The sequence below is a fragment of the Vigna umbellata genome, chromosome 4 (genome assembly GCF_029865625.1).
Source record: "Vigna umbellata cultivar VRB3 chromosome 4, Vumbellata_1.0, whole genome shotgun sequence".
NCBI lineage: Eukaryota > Viridiplantae > Streptophyta > Magnoliopsida > Fabales > Fabaceae > Vigna > Vigna umbellata.
This window is the reverse complement of record NC_142168.1, coordinates 4,966,100-4,990,764: the sequence shown is the minus strand read 5'-3', so window position 1 is coordinate 4,990,764 and position 24,665 is coordinate 4,966,100. Positions and strand designations below refer to the sequence as shown.

Sequence of the window (24,665 nt, the reverse complement as noted above, 5' to 3'; positions counted from 1 at the left end):
GCCTGGTCGCTGGCGGGAGGATTTCTCTCATTGCTGAATCGGAGGAGTGAACAGAGGAAGGAGAAGCAGCAGCGTCATCAACATAACCCTCACCTTCTCTCCCGATGGACTCAGAGGCACTTGGAGAGGACATGTTTACCTGGTAGCAGAGGGTTGGGAGCGTTTGAGAGGGGAAGAGCAGGAAGAACGTTCGGTAGGCAGAGAGCTCGAGGGTAAAAGTGAAAATATGGGATGACCCTACCACTATTTATAGATGGTAAAGGCGGTTAATCAAACCCATCTAGAACGTTCAAAGGGAAAAGATCTGACAGTTGAAACATCGTTACGTTTTCTACCTTTTCCCGCCCTTTTTTTTACTATCATGACTCTTTGACTTTCGTTCTTCCCGCCATTTTGTAGATCCTGAAGGGATGTGACGTTTGGTGAATTGTCATGATTACCTGGGGAAATTGAAGACCTAAGTCGATCGGTAAAGACTGAAACCTTACGCAATCTCTAAGATTTTGCTAGGGCTTGGGGGACCTATGTTACTATGGGCTTATAGCCGACTGATCGGATACGATGACAAGCTGAATGATGAGAACCGAGCGAGTGACGTGCGAGAAAGCGCCACACAGTTGCTCGGTTCCGACAACTGTTAAGCAGAATTAATGCGTAGTTAATATTACAACGACTACTGATGAGTGATTAAGGTTTGCATTAATGACCATTAAGAGGTTAATTAATTGGTCAGATTCTTCTAAAACTCTATAAATAGAGGTGTTACTATAGGCTTATAGCCGACCAATTAGATACGATGACGAGCTGAATGATGAGAACCGAGCGAGTGACGTGCGAGAAAGCACCACACAACCGTTCAGTTCCGACAATAGTTAAGCATAATTAATGCGCAGTTAATATTACAATGGCTACTGATGAGTGGTTAAGGTTTGCATTAATGACCATTAAGAGGTAAATTAATTGGTCAGATTCTTCTAAACTCTATAAATAAGGATTTAATTTCGAGGTAAAACTCATTTTTGACTCATTATTGAATTACTAAAGACCTACAGAAAAAAATTCTGACTTGATCGTCACAGTATATTCTGCAGGTTACCTCCTATACACCGACTGGTCAATCGACGAAAGGCGAATGTTCGACACTCAGGAACTTCACAATCCTCGTCCCATTTCCGCAGAAACATGCATCACCAAAATACATGACAGAGATATCACAGAACACATAACATACACTCTGACAGAACCCATTTGATAGATATCATAGAACATACACTCTGCTCATGCATTTTTGATTTCCTGCAGCCCTACAAGTCTTATTCTAACAAGCATTTCTAGCTCTGGCTAAATAAAGATTCAAAAATTGATAGCAGCTGTAGTTATTGAACAAATTCAATTACCATGATTACACAGGTCTGATTGATACCTCACCAAACCAACACATTCAATGGGTATGATCTTCCTCCCCTTTCCTTTTAGATTCTTACTTAGTCTCCTCAAGGATATGAGATAACTACATTAATTAACACCTAATTCTATTCACAGGCTCAAGTTATCAAACCTTTGGTCGTTCTCACCACTTTATAACTATAGTACATTGACTGAAGTTACTTAGTCGCAGTCACCCTCACCCTCACGCAGGTCTATTTGAAACCTGATAGAGATATGTCTCTCTGTGATGAAATACAAGTATATCCCTGCCCACCGCTTCCAAAACCATGCCCCCAAAATATATAAAGAATATAAAACTTAAGAAATTAAAAATAAAGGACTAAATTCCTAAAAGCAGTAAATAATGGATGATCTTAAAGTCTCAATTCAAACACATTTTTCTTAAGGGATGGCAGAGATGACATTGGTACGAAGTTCAATCTTCAAAGTATTTTAAGTTCAGGACTAACATGCATACATAATATAACTAACTTAATCCATACAATAGATGGCCATGTAGGTCCACGTTATTTGTATTTCAAGCATTTCAAACAACAAAAAAGAGACTAAGAATAAACTTTTGTTCAGGATACTTGTATCATCATTGTTCCCTCCGCCTCTGAGAATGCAATGCGGAAATCACAGCTAACCTAACAAAACAATTATAAATAAAAGCACAATTATATGTACAGAAGTTTAACTAATCTGTTTCAAATAAAGTAATCAAATTCATGCAATGACAAGAAATGAAAATTATATTAAACTATTCTGATGGAAGCATACAGCCCCTTATTGTAAATAGCTAGGAAAAGGTATGTAGTAAACAGCATACTCTTACTGTATTTCTTATATTTACAGTGATCCATGTGTAGTTGGCAACCTAATTTATTCAAATGAAATCCTAAGTATTTTAAAAAGAATTCTTTTTACTGTTTTGAGATTTAATGTCCGATCTTATCTTTTAATGTGTCTCCATACTTTACTTTTTATGTAACGAAATTCATCAGACTTATCTTTTGCTTATTTTAAACTAGTTATTATAAAAACCCACCGCTTGACACACTGATTGTCACCTTTATTCACACATATTGGGTCCCTAAATTACCATGTCCCCTTCTCCTCACCTCAATCTACTTCCCACCCAATTGAATGCTACTAAGTCCTATGATCAAATATTAGGTTTGGATTTTAATAAAACTTTTAGTCCTATGATCAGATATCATGTCTTCTACTATTAGAGTTGTTCTCACCTATATGTTGTTTCAGCTAAATGGCCTATTCATCAACTTGTCATAAATAATGCTTTTATTCATGGTATTTTACAAGAAGATATTACATGCAATAACCACATGGTTTCAATTTTTCATGATCCTATATAAATTTCATAAAGCTATATATGGATTAAAACAAGCTCCAAAATCATGGTTTAATAAACTCAATCAAACTTTAACGGCATTTCGTTTTCACTCCACTACAAGTGACTCATCTCTTTTTATCAAATTATGGGACAATTCTACTCTCTCTTTTTACTTGTTTACGTAGATGCATCATCTGTAATTCGGTAAGCCATATACATTCTATTATTTCTATACCTCAAAATTAATATCCTTTAAAAGATATCGAGCTTTTACACTATTTTCTTAGAGTTGAAGTGTGTCAAAATTTGTAAGTAATTATGACAGATATATCTGCAGGTAATATTGCTTATAATTATTTTATCTATAAATTTTTGTTCATGAGTAATTTTTAGATAACATGTGTTATTTACCGAATTTTGGTCTTCATTATAAGTAATGATTTTTTTTTTAGTATTTTACACTCTTTTAACTCCGTCTCATTATAAACATTTCTAATTAAGTTCATTAAACAATGGAATGTTTATGATATTTGAGACAAAAGTAATTTAAAAATATAATGAATATGGCTTTTAAAGATATATACAAATGGAAGGTTTCAAAGAGCACAAAGAAACATATAAGTTGTTACTTTTGGTAAAATATAGTCTAGTAATTAATGAATTGTCGCTAGAAAATGATTTTAAAAGATTAATCATTTGGTGATGTTGAAATAAAAAGAAAGAGAGACATTAAGAGTTTCTAAAAACAAAAATTTATAGTGAACGAATTTTATTGTATTAGTTTTAATATATAACTGTAATTAAATTAGAACAAAAATAAATAAATCTCACACAATCATAATAATAGAATTAATAGTAGTTATACCTAAATAAATATAACTGCTATTTTCAAATTTATGTATACAAAGAAAGAAAATATATAATTTTGGGTGTGGCGTTAATTGGTAACTGCTCTCCAACTTGGACATGTAAAATACATTAGTATCTTTGCAAGATATTATGGAAAATATAACATTGGCAGTTTTGAACTTTTTGAATCGTTGAATGCGATAATCTTTCCATTCTGATTTATTTAGTCATTAATTTCAATTCTAGTGTTCTATATGAATATGAAGAAAGGGATATTACGCTGAATAAAATATCAAACACTATTAAGATTTAAAAGGGAAGTGAATTTATTAAAGGTTAATGCAAATTCTAAAAGAATATAGAAAATCTTAACATAAAAGTATTCAAATGTAATAAAAGAATCAGAATATTGTAGAAAAACTTAAGATAGGAAGAAAAAATCAAGAATAAGTAAAAACCTAGAACATTTCACATAAATTTTGGATAGCATGTATTCTAGAATAATCTATAGATCTATAAATATTCGTGTACTCTAACATTTGATATAAGAAAACATCTACTACAACCAAAGACAAGTACAACATTTCTTCCAATTACTACTTCCACATTCCACTATCTCCAAATTTTCTCTACATTCCACTGTCTACATTTTCTCCATATTCCACTATCTACATTTTCTCTATTCCATCAACTATTCCTTTCACAACCTCAAAATACCAACTATGGTACCAAAGATACGTTCAGTCATTTATTAGGCATAGATAAAATTTTCAACTACTTCAAACAAAACTATAATTCCCAATCAAACATCATCAATTCTAGTATTTATTTTCATAAAAGAAAATTATGGTTTTTAGAGTGTCAAAATGAAGACATTCTTTTGCTCTCAAGATTTATGAGACATCATAGAGGAGAGATTCACTATTTCAGAAGATACCTCCACTCTTACTGCAACTCATAAGGAGGAGTTGAAGCAAAAAAAAAAAAAAAAACAGAAGGATTCAAGGGCTTTATTTGCCCTTCAACAAGCAGTTGATACACAATTTTTCCAATAATACTTGGTGTCACAAGTGCAAAGCAAGCTAGGAATTCCATATAAGTTGTGGCAAGAATGTTTTAGAATAATCTATGTGTTTATAAATACTCATGTACTCCACCATTTGATGTAAGACAACACAATTAAAGACAACTACAATACTTCTTCCATTTACTACTTCCACATTTCACTATCTCCACATTTTCTCTACATTCCACTATCTCCATATTTTCTCTACATTCCACTATCTCTACATTTTTTCTACTCCATTAACTATTTATTTCACAACTTCAAAATACTAACAGAATTTGCATTGTGGTTGACATGCAGGAATAAGAACTTCAAATGCAGGAATACATATATACTTACCAAATGGTATAGGAAGAAGAACTCCAAAAGTTCGTTACGAGTGATGGATTACCTGAATATATGAAAAAAAAGTGAGTTGATAGGAGAAACTTTATATAAAAGATTCAGGTTTTTTTTAAGCTAAAAGACTATAAAAAACCTGAGATTTACTATGAAAGTTTTGATATTGTATTGAAAAAGACACTATCAATTTCAATTTAATAAAGTGCTAGGAATACAGTGTTTGACACTATCTTCTGAATGCTCCCTGTTCTAGCATAATGAAGGGAGATTACTTTAAGAAGCTCACTACCTTCCTTTCTATTTTGTTTTTTCTCTGAACAACACACACTATATCTGAAATTTATTGAGTATTGCAAATGACAATTGCATCAAAATAACGGACAAGCACCAATGAGTTTCGTTCTAAAAGTATCATGAGTGAAGAAAAGACTTAGGATATATAACATCATTCTCTTACTAAAATATTATTAATGAGTTCTTACCTGATTGTGAAACAACTTTTGGATCGTTGTGTTAAGATCGCCGTCAAATATTGAATCAGAATTTTTTGATGTCTGAATCTCCAAAAACATTGACACTTTAATGACTCCTTGAGAGAAAGTTTTCATATTGGGACATTCAGCTACCATCACGTTTTTCAAATATGAGCATTGCAAAGTGGCGTTCCCCGAATAAAAGCTTACTAGCTTTGGTAACGAATTCAGCTTAATTGATCTGAGCCGTTCAAATACTATCTCATCACAATCATCTTCATCATCATTTTTTACAATTTCTTTGATTGATTCACACTTCTTTATACTTAGAGTCTTAAGTTTCACCAAACTTTTGAGTGTTGCAAATGTGAATAAATATTCCATTTTTTCACAGGACTTCACAGATAACCCTGTAAGATTGATGAATGGTTGTACCCACGGGTGCTCTAAACCTATAGACTCTAACTCACTTAATTCCGAAAAATATAATCGTTTCAATCTAGCAAGTACTTTGTTGTGAACTTGAAGCTTTTGAGAGGGAAATATCTCCTTCAGACCAGAGAATTTTTGTACTCTAAGAGATTCTAAATTGGGTAGCTTGTGAAAGAAATCAAAAGGCAAACTATCTTTCCCATTGTTATCATCCTCAAAGGATAGTATAAGATATTTTAATTTACAAAGAAGGTCTTCTGACAAACGTGCATCACTCATAAGCTTAATGTTTTCCTCATTGAGTGTCAATCCCACCGGTTTGGGAGAAACCTGACAATAAAACCATAGAAATTCAAAAGGTAAAGTGTTGATGTTAGTTAGATACTATAAGAGAAAAATATATAGTGAAAAGAAAAGGAAGCACAGAATTAAATTTGAATGTTTTGTTACCTTTTGAATCGAGAACAAAAGTTGTTGTAGCAAACTTATTGGAGCCTCTAAAACTCCTTTTTTACTATCATCATCAAAACTTGATTTGAATAGCTTCAGCTTAGGACAACATGCCACATATAACTTGTCTAACAAGGGACATTCTAGATGATGCTTTCCAGGGTAAAAGCAACTCAACAGTGGCATATTTTCAAGAACTAGATATGTGAAACAAGGGAATTCAAACATTATTGTTGTTCCGTGTTCCATTTCATCTTCCCTTCCAACTATTTCTACCATTTTCTCACACTTCCGTATATCAAGTGTCTCCAACTTCCCAAGATTTTTGGCAAGTGATAAAGGGAACAATGTTACTAGGCTTCCACAATCATCAACCTCCACTTCTTGCAAATTGGAAAAGCTGACAATTCCTTCTAGATTTTCCTTCCATACACATTTTAAATTTGACAAGTGTTTTAAAGTAAGCTTTTCCAAACCAAAGATTATTTCCTTTGTCTCAACCTCAATCTCATCAGTGCCAAATATTACTTGCACTACATCGGAGTTATGCACATTCAATTCTTCTAAGTTCTTCAAGTAAGGAAGTACATGAGATGGAATTAAAATAGTTCTCTTGCATGCTGCATCAAATTCCAATTTCTTGAAACTACCAAAAAAATTGTGTGAAACAATAGGTTTTCTGTGGTGAACTCCAGACATCCCAAGATAATAATCAAGAATCATAAGCTTTGAGTAGTTGAAAATATCCTTACAAGACAAGAAACTCATTGTCAGGATAATCGACAAGTTTCATATGTTTTATATTTGATTAAGATCACTTGGATTTGAATGAATACTTAAGTCACATTTCGGTAATAGACCTGCAGCTTATTTATTTATTTATTTTTATAATAGGAGCCAATTATCGAAGATATAAAAAGAAAAAAATGAGAATAAAAGATGGCTAAAGGTTTTCCGACCAAAATGAAAAAATAAATTATAAAAAGACAATGGAGTGATAACAAGTAACTTTGTTTTGAGAAATAGACCGACCACTTGAAGAGAAAAATCTGTTAACTCATTTAGTGTTTGGCCTTTTAGAATTACAAACTAAATCTCCAATAGAATGGATAAAAACTGGAAAATTCGAAAAAATCAGGTTCAAAAATTACAGTTTGTCCTGAAGAATTAATTCGAATTTTTTAAAATATTTTTGTAAATTTTATTTTGAAATTTCTTAAAAGTAAAAAACGTAAAATATTTTGTATTTCTTTCTAGAAACCATTTTATTTTTAAATAATATTGTTCTGTATTGTTGAACCTTAAACCTAAATACTATGAAAATATTTAATTTTTATTCACATTTTGAAAGTTATTTTTATTTAATTTTCTTTTTAAGTTATGATATTCTATTTTTAATGTTATTTTGTGTATTATTACATATTGTATTACTTATTAATACTAATTTCAATCACCCTTGAACTATATGACAAGTTTAACCAATCAACCTTGTGATGTCCCGAATCGTTTGGTTTTCAAAAACACTAAATGAGTTAACAGATTTTTCAATATAACGGTTTTTAGTCCATGCAAACTCAACATGTAAGAAAATTGAAGGTAATTCTCAATTCATTTTTTTTTCACTACTACGTGTGAAGTTTGGTTTCGTATTTATATAAGAAGCCACCTAAAAATTCTTTGGCATATCTTTTCCACAAAAATACTCTTCAAATTATAAAAAAAAAACTAGTGTAGTTCTTCAAATTTCAAAAGTATGATTTTAGTACTTAAACAATAACTTTGAGGGTTAAAATCATTTTAAACCACTAAATTTAGAGTCCGGAAATTAAAATAATATTTTTTCAAATATTAAAGATTAATTATTTCTTAAATTTAAAAGTCCAAAGCCACATTTATCTTAAATTTCTATTAATAAAAGCATAGTTAGACATTTTTTATTGAGAGAGACTCAGAATAAAAATATCAAAAAAGAACAACACAATCTCATTAATATTTAGGATAGTTTTTAGAGAAAAAAAATGTGTTGTTTAGGCTCAGTAAAAGAGTGAGCAAATATATATGAAAAAAAGAGAAAAAAAATTACAATATATAAACCAAGTAAGAAAGAGAAAGCAAAATATATGTGTTGAATTTCGACAGTAAATGTAAATGGGGAGAAAAGGAAGCTGAAGAAGAGGAAGCAAAGTAAACATGGGATAATTATAAAGTTAATAGGGTGACTAATATAACAACTTAATCTTTTAAAATTTACTATAACAGGAAAAATAATTAGCTTTGAATATTTTATTGTCAAAGGTAACTTAGTCAAAACTAATTCATAAATTAATTATATTTTATATTAAGAGTGAGTTATCTCGAAGTTAATTAACTTTTAAATTTATCTGAGTGTGATTATATTAAGTCTCCTAAGAGTTTATTTAAATGTTTTGTAACAATTTCTTTATGTTAAAATAAAGTTATTAACATTTACAATTTTAGAATCGATCTCTAGTGTTTTTTGTAAAACTTTTTTCTTTTCTCTAAAAGTCAATACAGAACTCTCTTGCAACCACTCTCCAAACTCTTTCTCTTTTTTCTGGTTAAAAAAAAAAAAAAAAAAAACCCCACTAGGCAGTTTCATCTCATATCTCTCCTTTCTCTTTGGCTAGGGTTTGAAGCACAATCAAAAGAGGATAACTTCTCAACTCCACTCACCTCATATTAGCCTAGGGTAAGTGAATATTGTTACCCTCATTTTTTTTAGTCACTTTGAGATTACATGAAGCACCTTTTTTTTTTCTCTTGCATATGTGCCATTAGAAAGCTTCTTAGAAATTTTCTTTTGTTTGTGGCTCCAAGGAACCTTTAGAGTATTAACTTGAGTTTTTCATGGTTCTAGAGGTACCTTGAAGCTTGGGAGCCTTAGAGTATCTTGGCAGGGATAGATTCTGTTCGGTTCAATCAAGTGAGGGAAGCTAAGTTTTTCACAAATTGCATGTTGATTTTTTGTCAATTGTTGTTGCATGTGGAATCTGTGTGTTGATACTATTATTATGATGCATAATAGGTCTTTTGATCCATAAGTTGCTTGTTTTCGGCACTATTGTATGTTTCTTTTTACTCTATTTTGTTGGTTGGAATTTTCTTGTACGGAAGCTTGAGCTGTGGATCCTTGGGTTTGTAAGAACATGCTTGTATTTGGGGAAATTCATGAATTTTATGGATTGTTGAATGAAAGGAGTTTCAAATTGAGCAATTAGATTAATTGGGACTAGCTCACAATGTTTTGAACCATCTAAAAGTTTGTAAAAGTGAAGATTTCCAATTGGTGTATTTGAACAACTTAAAATTATGAAAACTAAGGTTTATGCTTCTATTGCGTTGTGCGGCAACAGGCTAGCGTTGAGCGCTAGCTCCAAAAATTCCAAATCACATTCCAAATCACATAGTTGTGTCGTGACATAGCGTCGAGCGAAGTTTTTCACCATTGAGGGCCACTGTTCCAGGAAGTTTCAGCGTTGTGGGCTAGCTTATGTCGTTGAGTCCTACTTGGACAGTGAGCCCCTGTCACGCTACCATTGGGCACACCTTAAGTGTCGCTGAGGGTCAATCTTGTTGTTGGTTCTATTACTCTGTTTCCTGCATTTCTTTTACTAGTTTTGGTGGTTCAAAGTTTTGATACTGTGGTTATTTATGGAATTGTTGATTAATTTGCTTGTGTATAACTATGTATGAAATTATGATAATGATGGACTTGTTAATGGACATGAACATGTATGAAAATATTTGTTTGTTGTATCAGGGATATATTTTTCAAGCCAAAAGGATATATGATGGGTATTAATGTGTAATCTATATGTGTACCTAGTAAAATAATTATTTTTAAAATAATTATCCATCAAGTCAAGCCTACTGCTAAATAATATAATATATTCTAATTGATATGAGGTTGAGAAGAGTATTTTATAATACAAGAAAAAAATAGTAAAGTAATACAAAAGAAAACTACTTAGAATATTTAAAAAATAATAATTAGGATAAGTAATTCTGACCTTTTCATGCAATAAGCTTTCTACAGATGTGTTGAGATCTATGTGGAAAGTGAAATCAGAATCTTCGGATGTTTGAATCCCCGAAAACATTGCTAGTTTTATGACTCCTTTAGAGAAAGTTATCATGTTGGGACATTCATTTACCATCACAGTTTGTAAAGATGGGCATTGCAAGGTGGCATTTCCTGAATAAAAGCTTATTAGCTTCGGTAAGTATTCCAGCTTAATTGATCTGAGTCGTCCAAATATTATCTCATCACAACCATCTTCCTCTTCATTTCTTGCAATTTCTTTGATTGATCCACAATTATCTATGATTAAGGTCTCAAGTTTCATCAAACTTTTGAGTGTACCAAATGTGAATAAATAATCCATCTCCTCACAAAACGTCACATGCAGCTCTTTAAGATTAATGAAGGACACTGCACAAGAAACTATGTTTTCTATTTCAGGGCAAGTGTCAACCTTTAGTAGTTCAAGCTTTCTAGAGTATGGTTGCACCCACTCGTGCTCTAAACCTATGGACTCTAACTCACTTAGTTCGAACAAAATTAATTCTTTCAATCCAGTAAGTACTTTGTCGTGAACTTGAAGCTTTTGAGAGGGAAATATCTCCTTCAGACCAAAGCATTTTTCTACCATAAGATGTTCTAAATTGGGTAGCATGTGAAAGAAGTCAAAAGGCAAACTATCTTTCTCATTGTAATCATCCTCAAAGCACAAGCAAAGTCGACTTAGGTTGCAAAGAAGGTTTTGTGGCAATTTTGCTTCTCTAAATAACATAATGTTTTCCTCACTGAATGCCAAGTCCTTCAGTTCGGCAGAAACCTAACAATTAAGGCCAATCAAATTTAAAAGAAAATGTAGTTGTAGTTAGCTAGAAGCTAATTAAAGAAGGAAAATATATGATTAAAAGAAAAAAAGGAAGCACAAAAATGTCAAAATGTTGATGCTTTGTTACCTTTTCAACCAAGAACAAAGGTTGTTGTAGCGGGCTAATTGGAGCCTCTATAACTTCTTCTTTATGACTGTCACCGGTATCTGATGAGAATAGCTTTAACTTAGGACAATAGACCACATATAATGCATCTAATATGGGGCATTCCAGATAATGTTTTCCAGGATAAAAGCAACTCAAGAGTGCATTTTTTTCAAGATATAACGTCGTCAAACAAGGAAATTCAAACGTTAATGTCATTCCATGTTCCCTTTCATCTTCCTTTCTAACTATTTCTTCCAATTTTTCACACCTCTCCATTTGAAGTGTCGTAAGCTTTTCAAGACTTTTGGCCAGGGATGAAGACAAAAGTGTTACCAAGCTTCTACAACCAGTGACAATCACTTCTTCTAAATTGGGAAAGCTAACAATTCCTTCGAGATTTTCCTTCCATACACATTTCAAATTTGACAAGTTGTTTAAAGTAAGTGTTTTCAAACAAGAGACTATTCCCTTTGTCTTGTCCTCACTCTCATCAAAGTCAAATATTACCTTGACTGCATCATAACTGTGCACACGCAACTTTTTCAGGTTCTTCAAGTAAGGGAGTACATGAAATGGAATTACGATAGTTCTTTTGCATGCACCATCGAATTCCAATTTCTTGAAACTACCAAAGAAATTGTCTGAAATAGCGGGTTTTATGTGCTGAACTCCCGTCATCTCAAGATATTCATCAAGAATCATGTGCTTTGAATGGTTGAAAAATTCCTAAAAAAGCAAGAAATTCAATATCAGGGTATAATTAACGAGTTTCATACATTTCGTAAATAATTAATAAGATCACTCATATTTACCTTTGATTGTAGAAAACTCTATACTTGGATTTGAATGAGTTATTTAAGTCTTAATTATTTGGTAATAAGCCTATAACCCAATTATTTGTTATTACCATTACCATCATCATCATCATCATTATTATTATTATTATTATTATTATTATTATTATTTTATTATTATTATTATTATTATTATTATTTTTATTATTATTATTATTTTTTTTTATAATGAGTTCCAATTATTTAAGATATTATACAATCTGTCCTTGTAATATATAGTCGGTGTCCAACAACTTTGAAAAAAGGACACCCCTAAAGGAAATTAAATGGTTAATTATGATCCGACACTATATCTCTAGCCTAATGAAATGTCGAACATAAAATAAGAGATGATTGTTGGATGGAAAAAAGAATAAGTATTGAGCTCAAATATTAAATTCTCACCTGTTCGTGAAAGAATCTCTCGATCGTTGTATTGAGATCGTCGTCAAAGGTTAAATCAGAATCTTTCGATGATACATTAATCCCCGAAAACAATGGCATATTTATTGTTCCAAGAGAGAAAGTTATCATATTGGGACATTTAGCTACCATCACAGCTTTCAAACACAAGCATCGCAAAGTGGCATTCCCAGAATAAAACCTTAGTAGCTTTGGTAAGGAATACAGCTCAATTGATCTAAGTCGTCCAAATATCAATATTTTATCACAATCATCTCCATCTTCACTTTTTGCAATTTCTTTGATTGATTCACAGTACTTTACAATTAAGGACTCAAGTTTCACTAAACTTTTGACTGTTGCAAGTGTGAATAAATACTCCATTTGGTCACAGAATGTCACTCTCAACTCTTTAAGATTAATGAAAGACACTGCACAAGAAACTATTTTTTGTAATTGAGGGCAGAAGTGAATCTTTAATGATTCAAGCTTTTCAGAGTATGGTTGTACCCACGTGTGCTCTAAACCTATCGACTCTAACTCTTTTAGTCTCAACAAGAATAATTGTTTCAATCCTGCAAGTACATTCTCGTGAACTTGAAGCTTTTGATAGGGAAATATCTCCCTCAGGCCAAAGAATTTTTCTACCATGAGATATGTTAAACTAGGTAGCCTGTGAAAGAAATCAAAAGGCAAACTATCTTTCTCATTGTTATCATCCTCAAAGAACAATCGAAGAACATTTAGATTGCAAAAGAGGTCTTTTGGCAATTGTGCATCTCTCAACAGCATAACATTTTCCTCATTGAGTGACAATCTCGTCAGTTTGGGAGAAGCCTGCCAATTGAGGCCATAAAAATTCAACAGAGAATACATAGTTAATGTTAGTTAGAAGGTATAGATGGACAATATATAATGAAAGAAAAGGAAGAAAAAAAGGGTCTAAATATACATTACCAATATTTCAAGCGAAAACAAAGGTTGTAGCTGCCTAATTGGAGCCTCTATAACTGTTGCTTTCTGATTATCATCAAATTCTGATGTGAATAGCTTTAGTTTAGGGCAAGAGGCCACAAATAAGCTATATAACAACGGACATTTCAGATAATGCTTTCCAGGGTAAAAGCAACTCAGTAGTGGCACATTATCAACAAGTAGCCACGACAAACAAGGGAATTCAAAGATCATTGTCGTTCCATGTTCCATTCCATCTTCCTTCCCAACTATTTCTACCAATTTCTCACACTCAGTTATTTCAAGTACCCTCCAGCTTCTTAATATTTCTAGCAAGGGATACAGGGAATAATGTTACCAAACTTCCACAACCATTAATATCAACTCTATGCAAATTGGGAAAACTGACAATTCCTCCAGAGTTTACCTTCCATACACATTTTAAATTTGACAATTTGTTTAGATTAAGGTTTTTCAAACGAAAGATCATTCCCTTCATCTTGAGCTCACTCTCATCTATGTCAAATATTACTTGTGTTGGTTTACAGTTCTCTACATTCAATTCTTCTAAATTCTTCAAGTAAGGTAGTACATGAGAGGGAATCAAAATATTTCTTGTACATGCTTCACCAAATTCCAACTTCTTTATACAACCAAAAAAATTGTCGGGAAAAGCAGATTTTCCGAGTCGAACATCTTTCCTCTCAGGATAATCAACAAGTCTTGCATGCTTTGAATATTCAAAAGAGACCTTGAAAAGTCAAGAAACTAAATATCACAAACACAGGACAATCAATGATTGGTATAAAAAGCTTTTATAATAATCCTTAAGGTATATGTATCCCCTTTAGTACATTAATTGTGATAAAATAAATTTGGAATAGGAAGAAAAGTTAAAAATGTTTCAAATAATGTATAGAGTATGATATAGGTCACCTTTTGTACACATTTGATTACAAAATTATGCTAATTAAACACGGTTGGAATAATAAATTGATTTTATATTTTGGACTTATAAGATAAAAACACAATATTAGAAAATGTTCAAATAGAATTCTAGAAATGTTTCTAGATAAGTCAATATAATGTCTAGAATCATAAGAATATTTTTAAAACTTCTAGAGAATGAATTATAATCCTTAGATATTATAGTGACAAGATTCTAACAATTGGTTGAGAAGGTGTCATATGTAATCACGCCAAAAATTATAAGCACTCAATATTACAACAAGCATTTCTCTTTCTCAAAAATTTCCAACATCTCTAAATTTTTAAATAATTCCTTCAAGCCTCTAAAGTTTTGTCCCAATAAAGTGTTATCAAGAGCAATAAGATCTTCATAACAATGGAAAATATCAAAGTTCCCTTTCGAATGTCGATGCTCACCAAGAGCAACTATGACAATTTGAGGTTAAGGATCATAGCTCTCGTTGGTGCACACGATGTGTGGGAGATGGTCGAGAAGGGAAACACTAAGCCAAAGAATGTAGATAATCTTTCTCAAGCTTAAAAGGATAGTTTAAGAGACTCAAGGAAGAGAGATATGAGAGCTCTTTGCCTAACCTATCAAGGATTATATGAGGATACTTTTGGGAATATTTTTGAGTCAAGTTAGCCAAGGAAGCACGAGAGAAGCTTAAGATCTCTTACAAAGGAACCGATCAAGTAAGAAAGGTATGTCTTTAATCTTTAAGAGGAGTATTTGAAGCTTAGCATATGAAGGAATGTGAACTTGCCTTTGATTACTTTTCATAAGTGATAACAATTACTAATCACCTAAAAAGAAATGGTGAGAAGTTATATGCTTTAAGAATTACGATGAAAATTCTTAGATCATTAGATTTAAAGTTTGAACATATTGTCACCATTGTGAAGAAACCAAAGACTTGGAGGTCATGTCAATATAGAAACTTCTTAGTTCGTTGCAAGCTTATGAAGAAAAGAAATAAAAGAAGGAAGATATCATAGAGCAAGTTGTCAAGGCACAAGTTAATTCAAAATAAAAGAAAAAAATGCATGCAACCAATCAAGATGAAGTTATAGTCAATAACAAGAACGAGGGCGTAGATATGGACATGGATAAAGATGGAGACCTAACAATAATAACTAAAGAGGAGAAAGCCCTATAAGAGGTCATGGGAAAGGAAATCTAAATTCAAGGTATGACAAATCATGCATCAAATGTTACAATTGGGATAAATTTGGATATTATGCTTTTGAATGTAGACCCCTAGTAGAAATAAAGTCAACGAAAAAGTCAACTATGTTGAAGAAAGGTGCCAAGAAGATGGTACCTTGCCACTGTCTTACAAGGGAAAAGATAGAGGTGAAGATAATTAATGGTACCTTGACAGTGGAGCATGTAATCATATTTGTGAAAAAAGAACCATGTTCGTGGAGCTTGATTATTGATGTAAAACATGGCTTTTGGAGATGAATCAAAGGTGGAAATGAAAGGTAAAGGTAATGTCCTCATCTGACTAAAGAATGGAGAACATCAATGTATATTACGTGCCAAGCATGAAGAGTAACATCTTAAGCTTAAGAAAACTCTTAAAGAAAGATTATGATATTCAACTTGAAAATAATAACCTTTCTATAAGAGATAATACAATTAAATTCATTACGAAGGTTCCAATGACAAGAAATAGAATGTTTATGCTCAAAATTCAAAGTGATAGCCCTCAGTGTCTCAAGATGTGCTACAAATACGAATCATGACTTTGGCATCTTCAATTTGACCATCTTAATATTAAAGAATTATAGTTGCTCTCCAAGAAGGCAATGGTGAGAGGGTTTCCTTGTATTACTCACCTCAATCAAGTTTATGAAGGATGTGTCTACTTGGAAAACAATGCCGATTGAGTTTTCCAAATGAGTTGAACTCAAGAGCTCAACAGCCATTAAAACTCATATACACAGAAGTATATGGCCTAATCAAGGAAAGATCACTCAGTATGAGTGGTTATTTCCTTCTCTTCATTGACGATTTTTAAGAAAAACATGAGTATATTTCTTAAAAGAAAAATCAAAGGTATTCAAGAACTTCAAGAAGTTTAAAACCTATGTTGAGAAGAAAAGTGGCATTGTGATCAAAGCTTTAAGATCTTACCGTGGAGGAGAATTCACATCAAAAGAGTTTCAGAAGTATTGTGAAGACGATGGAATTAGACAACAATTGATTGTACCAAATCCCCTCAACAAAATGGAGTGGAGGAAAAGAAGAATCAAATATAATCCTGGAGATGGCAAAGAGCACGCTTAAAAGCAAGAGACTTTCAAAGGAGTCTTGGGCTAAAGTTGTTGCATGTGAAATTTATCTTACCAACCGCTCTCCAACAAGAAACATGAGTGGAAAAACACCATAAGAAGCATGGAGTGAAGAAAGCCAGGTAATTCTCATCTTATAGTTTTTAGAAGCATAGCTTATGTCCATGTACCAGATAAGAAGCGAAGTAAGTTTGATGACAAAAGTGAAAAATATATCTTCACTAGTTATGACGCCAACACCAAAGGGTATAAGCTCTATAGCTATGATACAAGGGAAACAATCATAAGTCGAAATGTAGTGTTTAATGAAGACGGATAATGAGACAGGTCAACAAATTGTGAGGACTATACCTTTTTCCTGTGTGTTGAAGTACATGAGGTGGAACAACCACAACAACCCAAAGAGGCACTTGCTACCCCACGTACTTCACCAAATCCAACCCCTCAAGAAAATGTAAGCTCAAGTGAAAGAACTCCATATTTTTAAAGTCTATAAGATATCTTTGAAGTAATTGAAAATCTAGACAATGTTATCCTATTTTGTCAACTTGAAGATTGTGAGCCCATGAACTTTCAAGAAGCATTAGAGAAATTCTATGGGTGAAGAGATCAAGGCGATAAAGAAGAATTATACATGGGAGTTGGTTCAAAGTGTGTTTACGAGGCAAAGAAGAACTCCAAAGGAGAAGTTCAAAGATATAAGGAAAGATTAGTGGCAAAAGGCTATAGTAAAAAATCTGGCATTGACTATTACAAAGTATTCGTTCCAAAGGATAACGCTCTTTATGGGTTGAAACAAGTCCCTAGAGCTTGGAATGTTCGATTTGACAAGTACTTCAAAGAAGCGAATTTCATCAAGTGTCTGTATGAGCATGCACTCTATATCAAAGCTTGAGGAGGATATATTTTGATTATATGCTTATATGTCAATGACTTAATTTTCATACGGAACAATCCAAACATGTTTGAGGAATTCAAGATAGATATGACCATGGAATTTGAAATGACCAACATAGGGCTTATGGCATATTGTCTTGGAATAGAAGTAAAGTAAGGAGATGAAGGAATTTTCATCACTTAAAAAAGCTATGTTAAAGACCTCCTTAAGAAAGTCAAGATGGATGATGTTAATCCAATAGTACTCCTATGAAATGCAGCATCAAGTTGAGTAAGGATGAAGAGGGAGAAAAAATGGATCTAACTCTATAAAATTCTAGTTGGAAGTTTGCATTATTTAACTTGTACAAAACCAAACATTCTCTATCCTGTTAGAGTCGTGAGTCGCTATATGGAAGCTCCAACAACGACTCACTTCAAGTCTGCAAAGAGGATTCTCTAATATATCAAAGGTACAATGAGTTTTGGCCTATACTACTCTGTTTCTAACGAATACAAGCTTGTTGGATATAGTAACGATTGGAGTGGAGATATGGATGATCGAAATAGCACAAGTGGATTTGTGTTCTACATGGGAGACACAACCTTTATTTGGATGTCCAAGAAGCAACCTATTGTCACTCTTCCTACATGTGAAGCAGAGTTTGTAGTTGCTAATTCATGTGTTTGTCATGTTGTTTGGCTATGAAACCTATTGAAGGAGTTGAGCTTGCCACGATTGGAGCTAACAAATATTTTCATAGACAAGAATTAGCTTTAGCAAGAAATCCAGTCTTCCATGATCGAAGTAAGCATGTCCACACACGTTCATTAGATGCATGATCAGGTAAAATATATCTTCACCAAATCACTAAAGAATGAAGTATTTATACAATTAAGAAATTTACTTGAGTACAAAATCATATTTAAGAGGGAGTGTTGGAATGATAAATTGATTTTGTATTTTGAACCTATAAGATAAAAGCCCAAGATTAAAAATACCCAATTAGAATTCAAGAAATCTCTTATCTAGAAGGATTTTGTAATGAAGTATAAAAGTATCTAGAGAGTACTTATTTATAAGATGTTTCTAGATAAGTCTATATAATGTGTAGAATCATAAAAATATTTTAGAAACTTATAGAGAATGAATTATAATCCTTAGATAAATGTTGTAGTGCCAAGATTCTAACCATTGGTTGATGAGGTCTCATTAGTATAAACATGGGGGATGTGTTTGTAATTGCATCATATGTAATCAAGCCAAAAATTAGAAGCACTCAAAATTACAACAAGTCTTTCCCTTTCTCAATATTTTCTAACCTCTCTCAAATTTAAAGACTTCCTTCAAGCCTCTAAAGTTTCCTGCCAAGAGATATCAAATCAAACTTGATGATTCAAACCATAAACCTTGGCCTTTGAAAGTAGGATATAAATCTACTTAAATCTATGCAAAACGACATAATGTGCATGCTTCATATAGTTTCTCACAACAATAGAATTATCAGTTACCAACAATTCCAATGAAATGAAAATTAAATTATCTGTGGAGGTATGATACAATTAAAATTTGTGATGGTCCATAAATATTTTCAAGCATACCTGGTCAGAGAAATGTTTTTGTAGAGTGGCATTCAAATCTCCTTCCCAATACCATTTGTCTTTTTCTCCAGCTACAACATGTACCTTTTGTAGGTTTGGAACATTTTGATCTTCGGAGAATTTTTTCATTCGAGGACATTCACTCACTACTAATTTTTCCAATAATGGGAATTTTAACTCACATTTCTTGATAGTTGAGAAACTTGAGAGATTTTGTAGAGACACCAATTGTAATGATTTTAATTGTTTAAATTCAATCTCTTGTACTTTTTCCTCTTTATTTTCTGCAACGATTTCCACAATCATTGGGCAGGAGCATACCTTCAACGTTGTGAGTTGAACCAAGGTTTTAGCAGCTGAGCATGTCATTAAACTCCTCATTGATTTACAGTTCATCACTTCTAAATATGATAAGTAACTAAATGTTACCGAAGATGACACTAAATTTTTCAATTTTGTACAACGTTGAATGCTTAAGCGTTCCACCCTTTGAAGAAGCACCTCATGCTCAAAGCCAATCTCCTCTAAAGACCACATGCTTTCTAGTTTAAGCTCTCTAAGTTGCACAACACCACCAATTTTTTCAGGTGAAATAAGACTTTTAAGAGCCCAAATCTTTTTCAAGTGACAAAGTTCCAATGTTAACCTTTCCAAATTGGGAAGTCTATGAAGAAACCAAAAGAGAATTTCATTATTCTTCAACCCATACAAAGTAAGGTCTTCTAGTTTGTGCATTCTGTGAACATTAACAATGTATTTTTGCAACCACTCTGCTTCTTTTAAGCTCATTGACATATACTCCAAGTTGTATATCACCTAAATAAATAAACAAAAAGATTTATCAATATCAAAATATACCCATTAAACCATAATGTATTATTTTTCTTCAAAAGAAAAATAAAAGTCATAATCTCACATATCATAATGAGGGGTTGCTAGTTCATGTTTTTCGTAAAAACAAGGCATGTTCTATATTTCCAATAGAAAAGCTATAAAAAGTATATGACTTGAATCTAAACAAACTCTGTGTACCTTTCTTGTTGCTAAAGTAATCGGTTGATCTTGTGAATTTATGATTTCTAAAGTGAAACCTTCGAGCATGCTACAATCAGCTATATCCAATTTCTTCAATGATGGCCACTCTAGAGTGTGAATTCCTGAGTAGAAACTTCTCAAATCATATAAGTCTATAAATGATAGAGTGTGTAGATGAGGGAACTTAAAGTTGATATCACTTTCACTTGAATGTTTGTCAGAAAAAACAATCTCTTTCATTACCCAGCACTTCCGCACCTCAAGGACTTCTAGTTTTTCTAGGTTATTGGCAACAAAAAGTGGAAAGAGGTATTTTAAATTTGGATTATCAGCAATTTTTATGCGTTGCAAATTATTATATTTAAGTACTGCATTGATGCCATCCTTCCAAACGTTCACCAATTTTGGCAGCTTTTCTAGAAGTATATTATCCAAGTTTGTTTCAATTGTATCGGAAGTTTGTGGAATATTTGCAAAATCAAATATGTTTTCCACTAACTTGCAATTTTTGATTGTCAAGCTTTGAAGGCTCTGAAATATTTTCATCATATAACCAGGGATTATCAGAAGAAGTTTGTGGCACTCTCTTATTATCAAGGAGTCTAAACTACAAAAGGAATGTAAACCAATATGGGATTTCCAAATGGTATTGAGCTTCTTCATGTAGATGATCTCCATTTTCTTCAACTCAGGAAAAATGTCAACATACTGTTACAGTAAAAACCATTGATAGGTGAGCAAGTGAATGACCTAAATAGTAATACATTATCTAGAAACAAATGATAGCATTAATCAAACTCAATATTAAATGAATCCACACCTCTTCATCATCTGGACGAAATATATCCTCCATCATTTCACAGTCCCTTACAGAAAGGCTTTGAAGATTCACCAAACTTCTAGCCACGGAGAATGACAATAAATACTTTAAATTACCACAATCTGTCACATTCAATGTAAGCAAATTTTGAAAATAATGGTTACATTGGTCACTCCATATCTTATGAATGTTGATGGAGGATAACTCCAACCATTCTAATTTGGGAGTTGAGACCTGTAAGAACACATAAAATGTCACTTCATTTCCAAAGACTTTTCCGTCAAGAGAAATGACAAAACTTAGACAAATAGATTTTTTATATTTCTATTAAGGAAGAACAACATAGAAATTAAACATTACACATGTAATTATGATAAGGTTCTCACGTACCTTTTCATTGAAGAGTGGAAGACAATAATTGGTGTTCCTGTGCTCTACCTCAACAATAATATCTTTGTTTCTTTGTTGGAATACTTGGTCTTGCAACGAGTGTGCACCAACAGGAATCTTGTCAACATTATATAAATGAATAAATGTTGGTAGATACTTCAATGTTAAAAGTCGTAACTGGGGAAACTCAATCTTATCGTCGCTGATAGTATGAGTTTGAATTTCTTTTGAAACTATTTCCTTCAAAGAATCATAATCGCACACTTCAATTGTTTCAAGCACAATGAGGAGTCTAACCATAGAAAATAGGAAAAGGTTTACCAATTTAATGCATGTTTGAATCTTGATGACCTTTAAATTGCGGAAAGAGGTCCGTACAAGCTGATTGGCACATATTATTTCCAAATTATCCAATTTGTAAAGCCATATGGACTCTAATTTTGGAAAAGCGACTAAAGAGTGAAACCGCTCCCTTGGATTGATAATATACTTAATGCCAAAATTGTTTACAATGGATAAATGTTTCAAATTTGGAAATCCTTCAACATTTAATTCATAGAAAATATCTTCAACATCATTGAGTTCTCCCAACAACAAACATTCAACACTTTTGAACAACATTTTAATCCATTTTTCAGAATGAATATCAATACCTTCTTTTAGGTTTAATGCCAAAAATTTCACCTCCTCATACTTGTCAGGGACTTTGAATTCTCCCACTTTAAGCAAGTTAAACAAGTTGAATTCACCAATAACAATCTTGTAACTATTCAACCTGTCAAAAAACAAATTTTGCGGAAAATGTGAAGAACTGTGGATGTGTATGTCAAGATTTTGTAATTGATTCAAGCGCCTCAACTCAGAGAGACTAGCACTTTCACTTTTCATATTCTCTTCAGCCTCCCATATAATCAAGTTGTCTCTGATATAAAACTCCTCTAAAATGGCCATCCTCGGTATGACATTGGAAGTTATTTGTCTTAGTTTTAGGCAATTGCTTATGTCAAGAAATTGAAGCTTATCCAATTGCCCAAATTCAAGAGGCAAATTTTCTATATTAGATCCCGAAAAAGTAAGGATTCTTAAATTCTTCAACTCACCAATGATTGATAGGTTCTCTCCTAAAGTGCATTGCTCCAAACAAAGCATTCTCAACTTTTTTAGGCATTTAATTGATGAAGGTAAGCAAGATAAATTAATACCAGTCAGTACCAACACTCTCAGTCGAACCATAGATTTAAAAAATTCATCTGGTATTTCAAAAGATTCATTTTTATTGTCAATATGTAAGACTTCAAGTCGAGGACAATGTATACTCTCAGGAAGCTCATCATTGATGTCACAGAAGTGTACAAAAATGGCAGAGTACCTTTCAAAGTCATTTTCGTGAGGCCACTCATCAAGTACTGCATTTTTCATATAAAGCACATGTTTTTCCTTGGATGATATTGAAAGAGCAACATCTCGCACAATGTCATGCATGTTGAAGCGGTCAATAGAATAACTTTTCACCAACAAACTCGACTCTTCTAGCTCTTGTATCATCTCCTTTACTCTTTTCCTAGCATCTGTAATTGTCTGCACTCCTGGAAGCAAATTCAAACCAACACAAAATTTCACCAAGTCCATAATCAAAGCATCATTTCCCATTCTTGCACAGTGTAAGAAAATACACTTAAGCTCCTCATTTTTTAGATGATCATAGCTCAACTTTATCGAGAAGTCCGTAAATCCCCATTCTGATGTAAAATTTTGTCTTTTAATTTGTTGACAAACATCTTCCCATGTGGATAAGCTTTTATTCTTTAGTGTCCTTCCTATGGAAACTAAGGCTATTGGAAACCCAGCACTCCATTTGGCAATTTCAGTAGCATTCTTATCAAACTCAGAATTTTTCACACCAGCAACTTTCTTAAGCAAAGTCTCTGATTCCTTTTCATCAAGGACTCCTACCGAAAAAATTGACCTTTGTTGCACATCCATTTCATTACATAATACTTGTTTATTTCTAGATGTTAGAAGAATTTTCCCTCCTCTATAATCCTTAGACAACTTTTCCGTTTTCATCTTATCCAAATCAACTTTTGACAACTCTTTCATTTCTGTCTTATTATATCCATAATCAGATATGTCATTGTTGGAACCAAAATCAGACATGTCATTGACTTCTTGTTGGCTTGCATCATCATTACATGGAATCCCAAGTTTATTAAAGTCCAATCCACCCCAAAGATCGTCAAGGATAATAAGGGTGTTCTCCTTTTCATTCTTTAACCTCTTTCGAATACGATCTACTCTTGCAATCTCACTTTCCTCTTCTAATTTCATTCCTAGCATACCAGCAATTTGCTCTTGAATTTTTTTGAAGTCAGGATTTCCTGTAATATTCGCTATGATCACTATCTTGAACAACTTCTTTTCTCGTGCTTTGTTAGCAATTTCTTTGAGTAAAGTAGTCTTACCCACACCACCAGGCCCATAAACTCCAATCATACCAACTGTAGAGTCTTGCAGTGCTTTCATGATCATCTCCATAGTTTTATTTCTTGATGCAAAACTTTCATAACCATTGTTTGAAAAAGTAGCATCAATGGATGGAAATTCTTGGTAGGAAACATTGTCAAAAGAAGTTTTCCAAAGCTCATCTCCTATGATTTCCTCAACCATCTTTGTAGCCTTTCTACCCAGTTGATACCTCAGTCGGAAATTATTAGGAAAGAAACCAATTGAGCAAATTGTCTTTGCATGACATTCATCATTAATATAACTTTTATATTCTTTTATCTTCTCATCAATGAGCGTTAAGCAATGTTGAACGTCATTTTCAATTTCTTCTCCACTCCTTAGTGCACTATCAACTTGATGTTGTAGTCTCTCCTTATTATGTTCCAACTTCTCAATGTAAGATTCCAACTCTTTAAATTTGTCTTTGTAATTAAAAAAGTAACCCACTTGTCGTTTGACCATACTTGCTGTAATATTAAGTGCACTTTCAGTAGTTGTAGAGACAATTGTATCCATGATGCCTTGATAATGGACGCTTCCGTCTTAATTGTTTTCTTACTATTAGTCC

The 24,665-nt window shown here is 32.7% G+C and overlaps 1 protein-coding gene across 1 annotated transcript; it reads right to left on the bottom strand.

Moving 5' to 3' along the window:
- Nucleotides 1-1,815: 1,815 nt before the first annotated feature.
- LOC148199078 (uncharacterized) lies at nucleotides 1,816-24,665 on the bottom strand. Its single transcript, XM_088113919.1, is given in 13 exon segments — nucleotides 1,816-2,078; nucleotides 5,040-5,091; nucleotides 5,525-6,277; nucleotides 6,398-7,144; nucleotides 10,429-11,256; nucleotides 11,390-12,136; nucleotides 12,649-13,482; nucleotides 13,603-13,911; nucleotides 13,913-14,350; nucleotides 19,348-20,163; nucleotides 20,380-21,090; nucleotides 21,203-21,436; nucleotides 21,593-24,665. Coding segments are annotated over 12 exon segments (9,456 nt in total). The 5' UTR covers nucleotides 24,614-24,665; the 3' UTR covers nucleotides 1,816-2,078; nucleotides 5,040-5,073.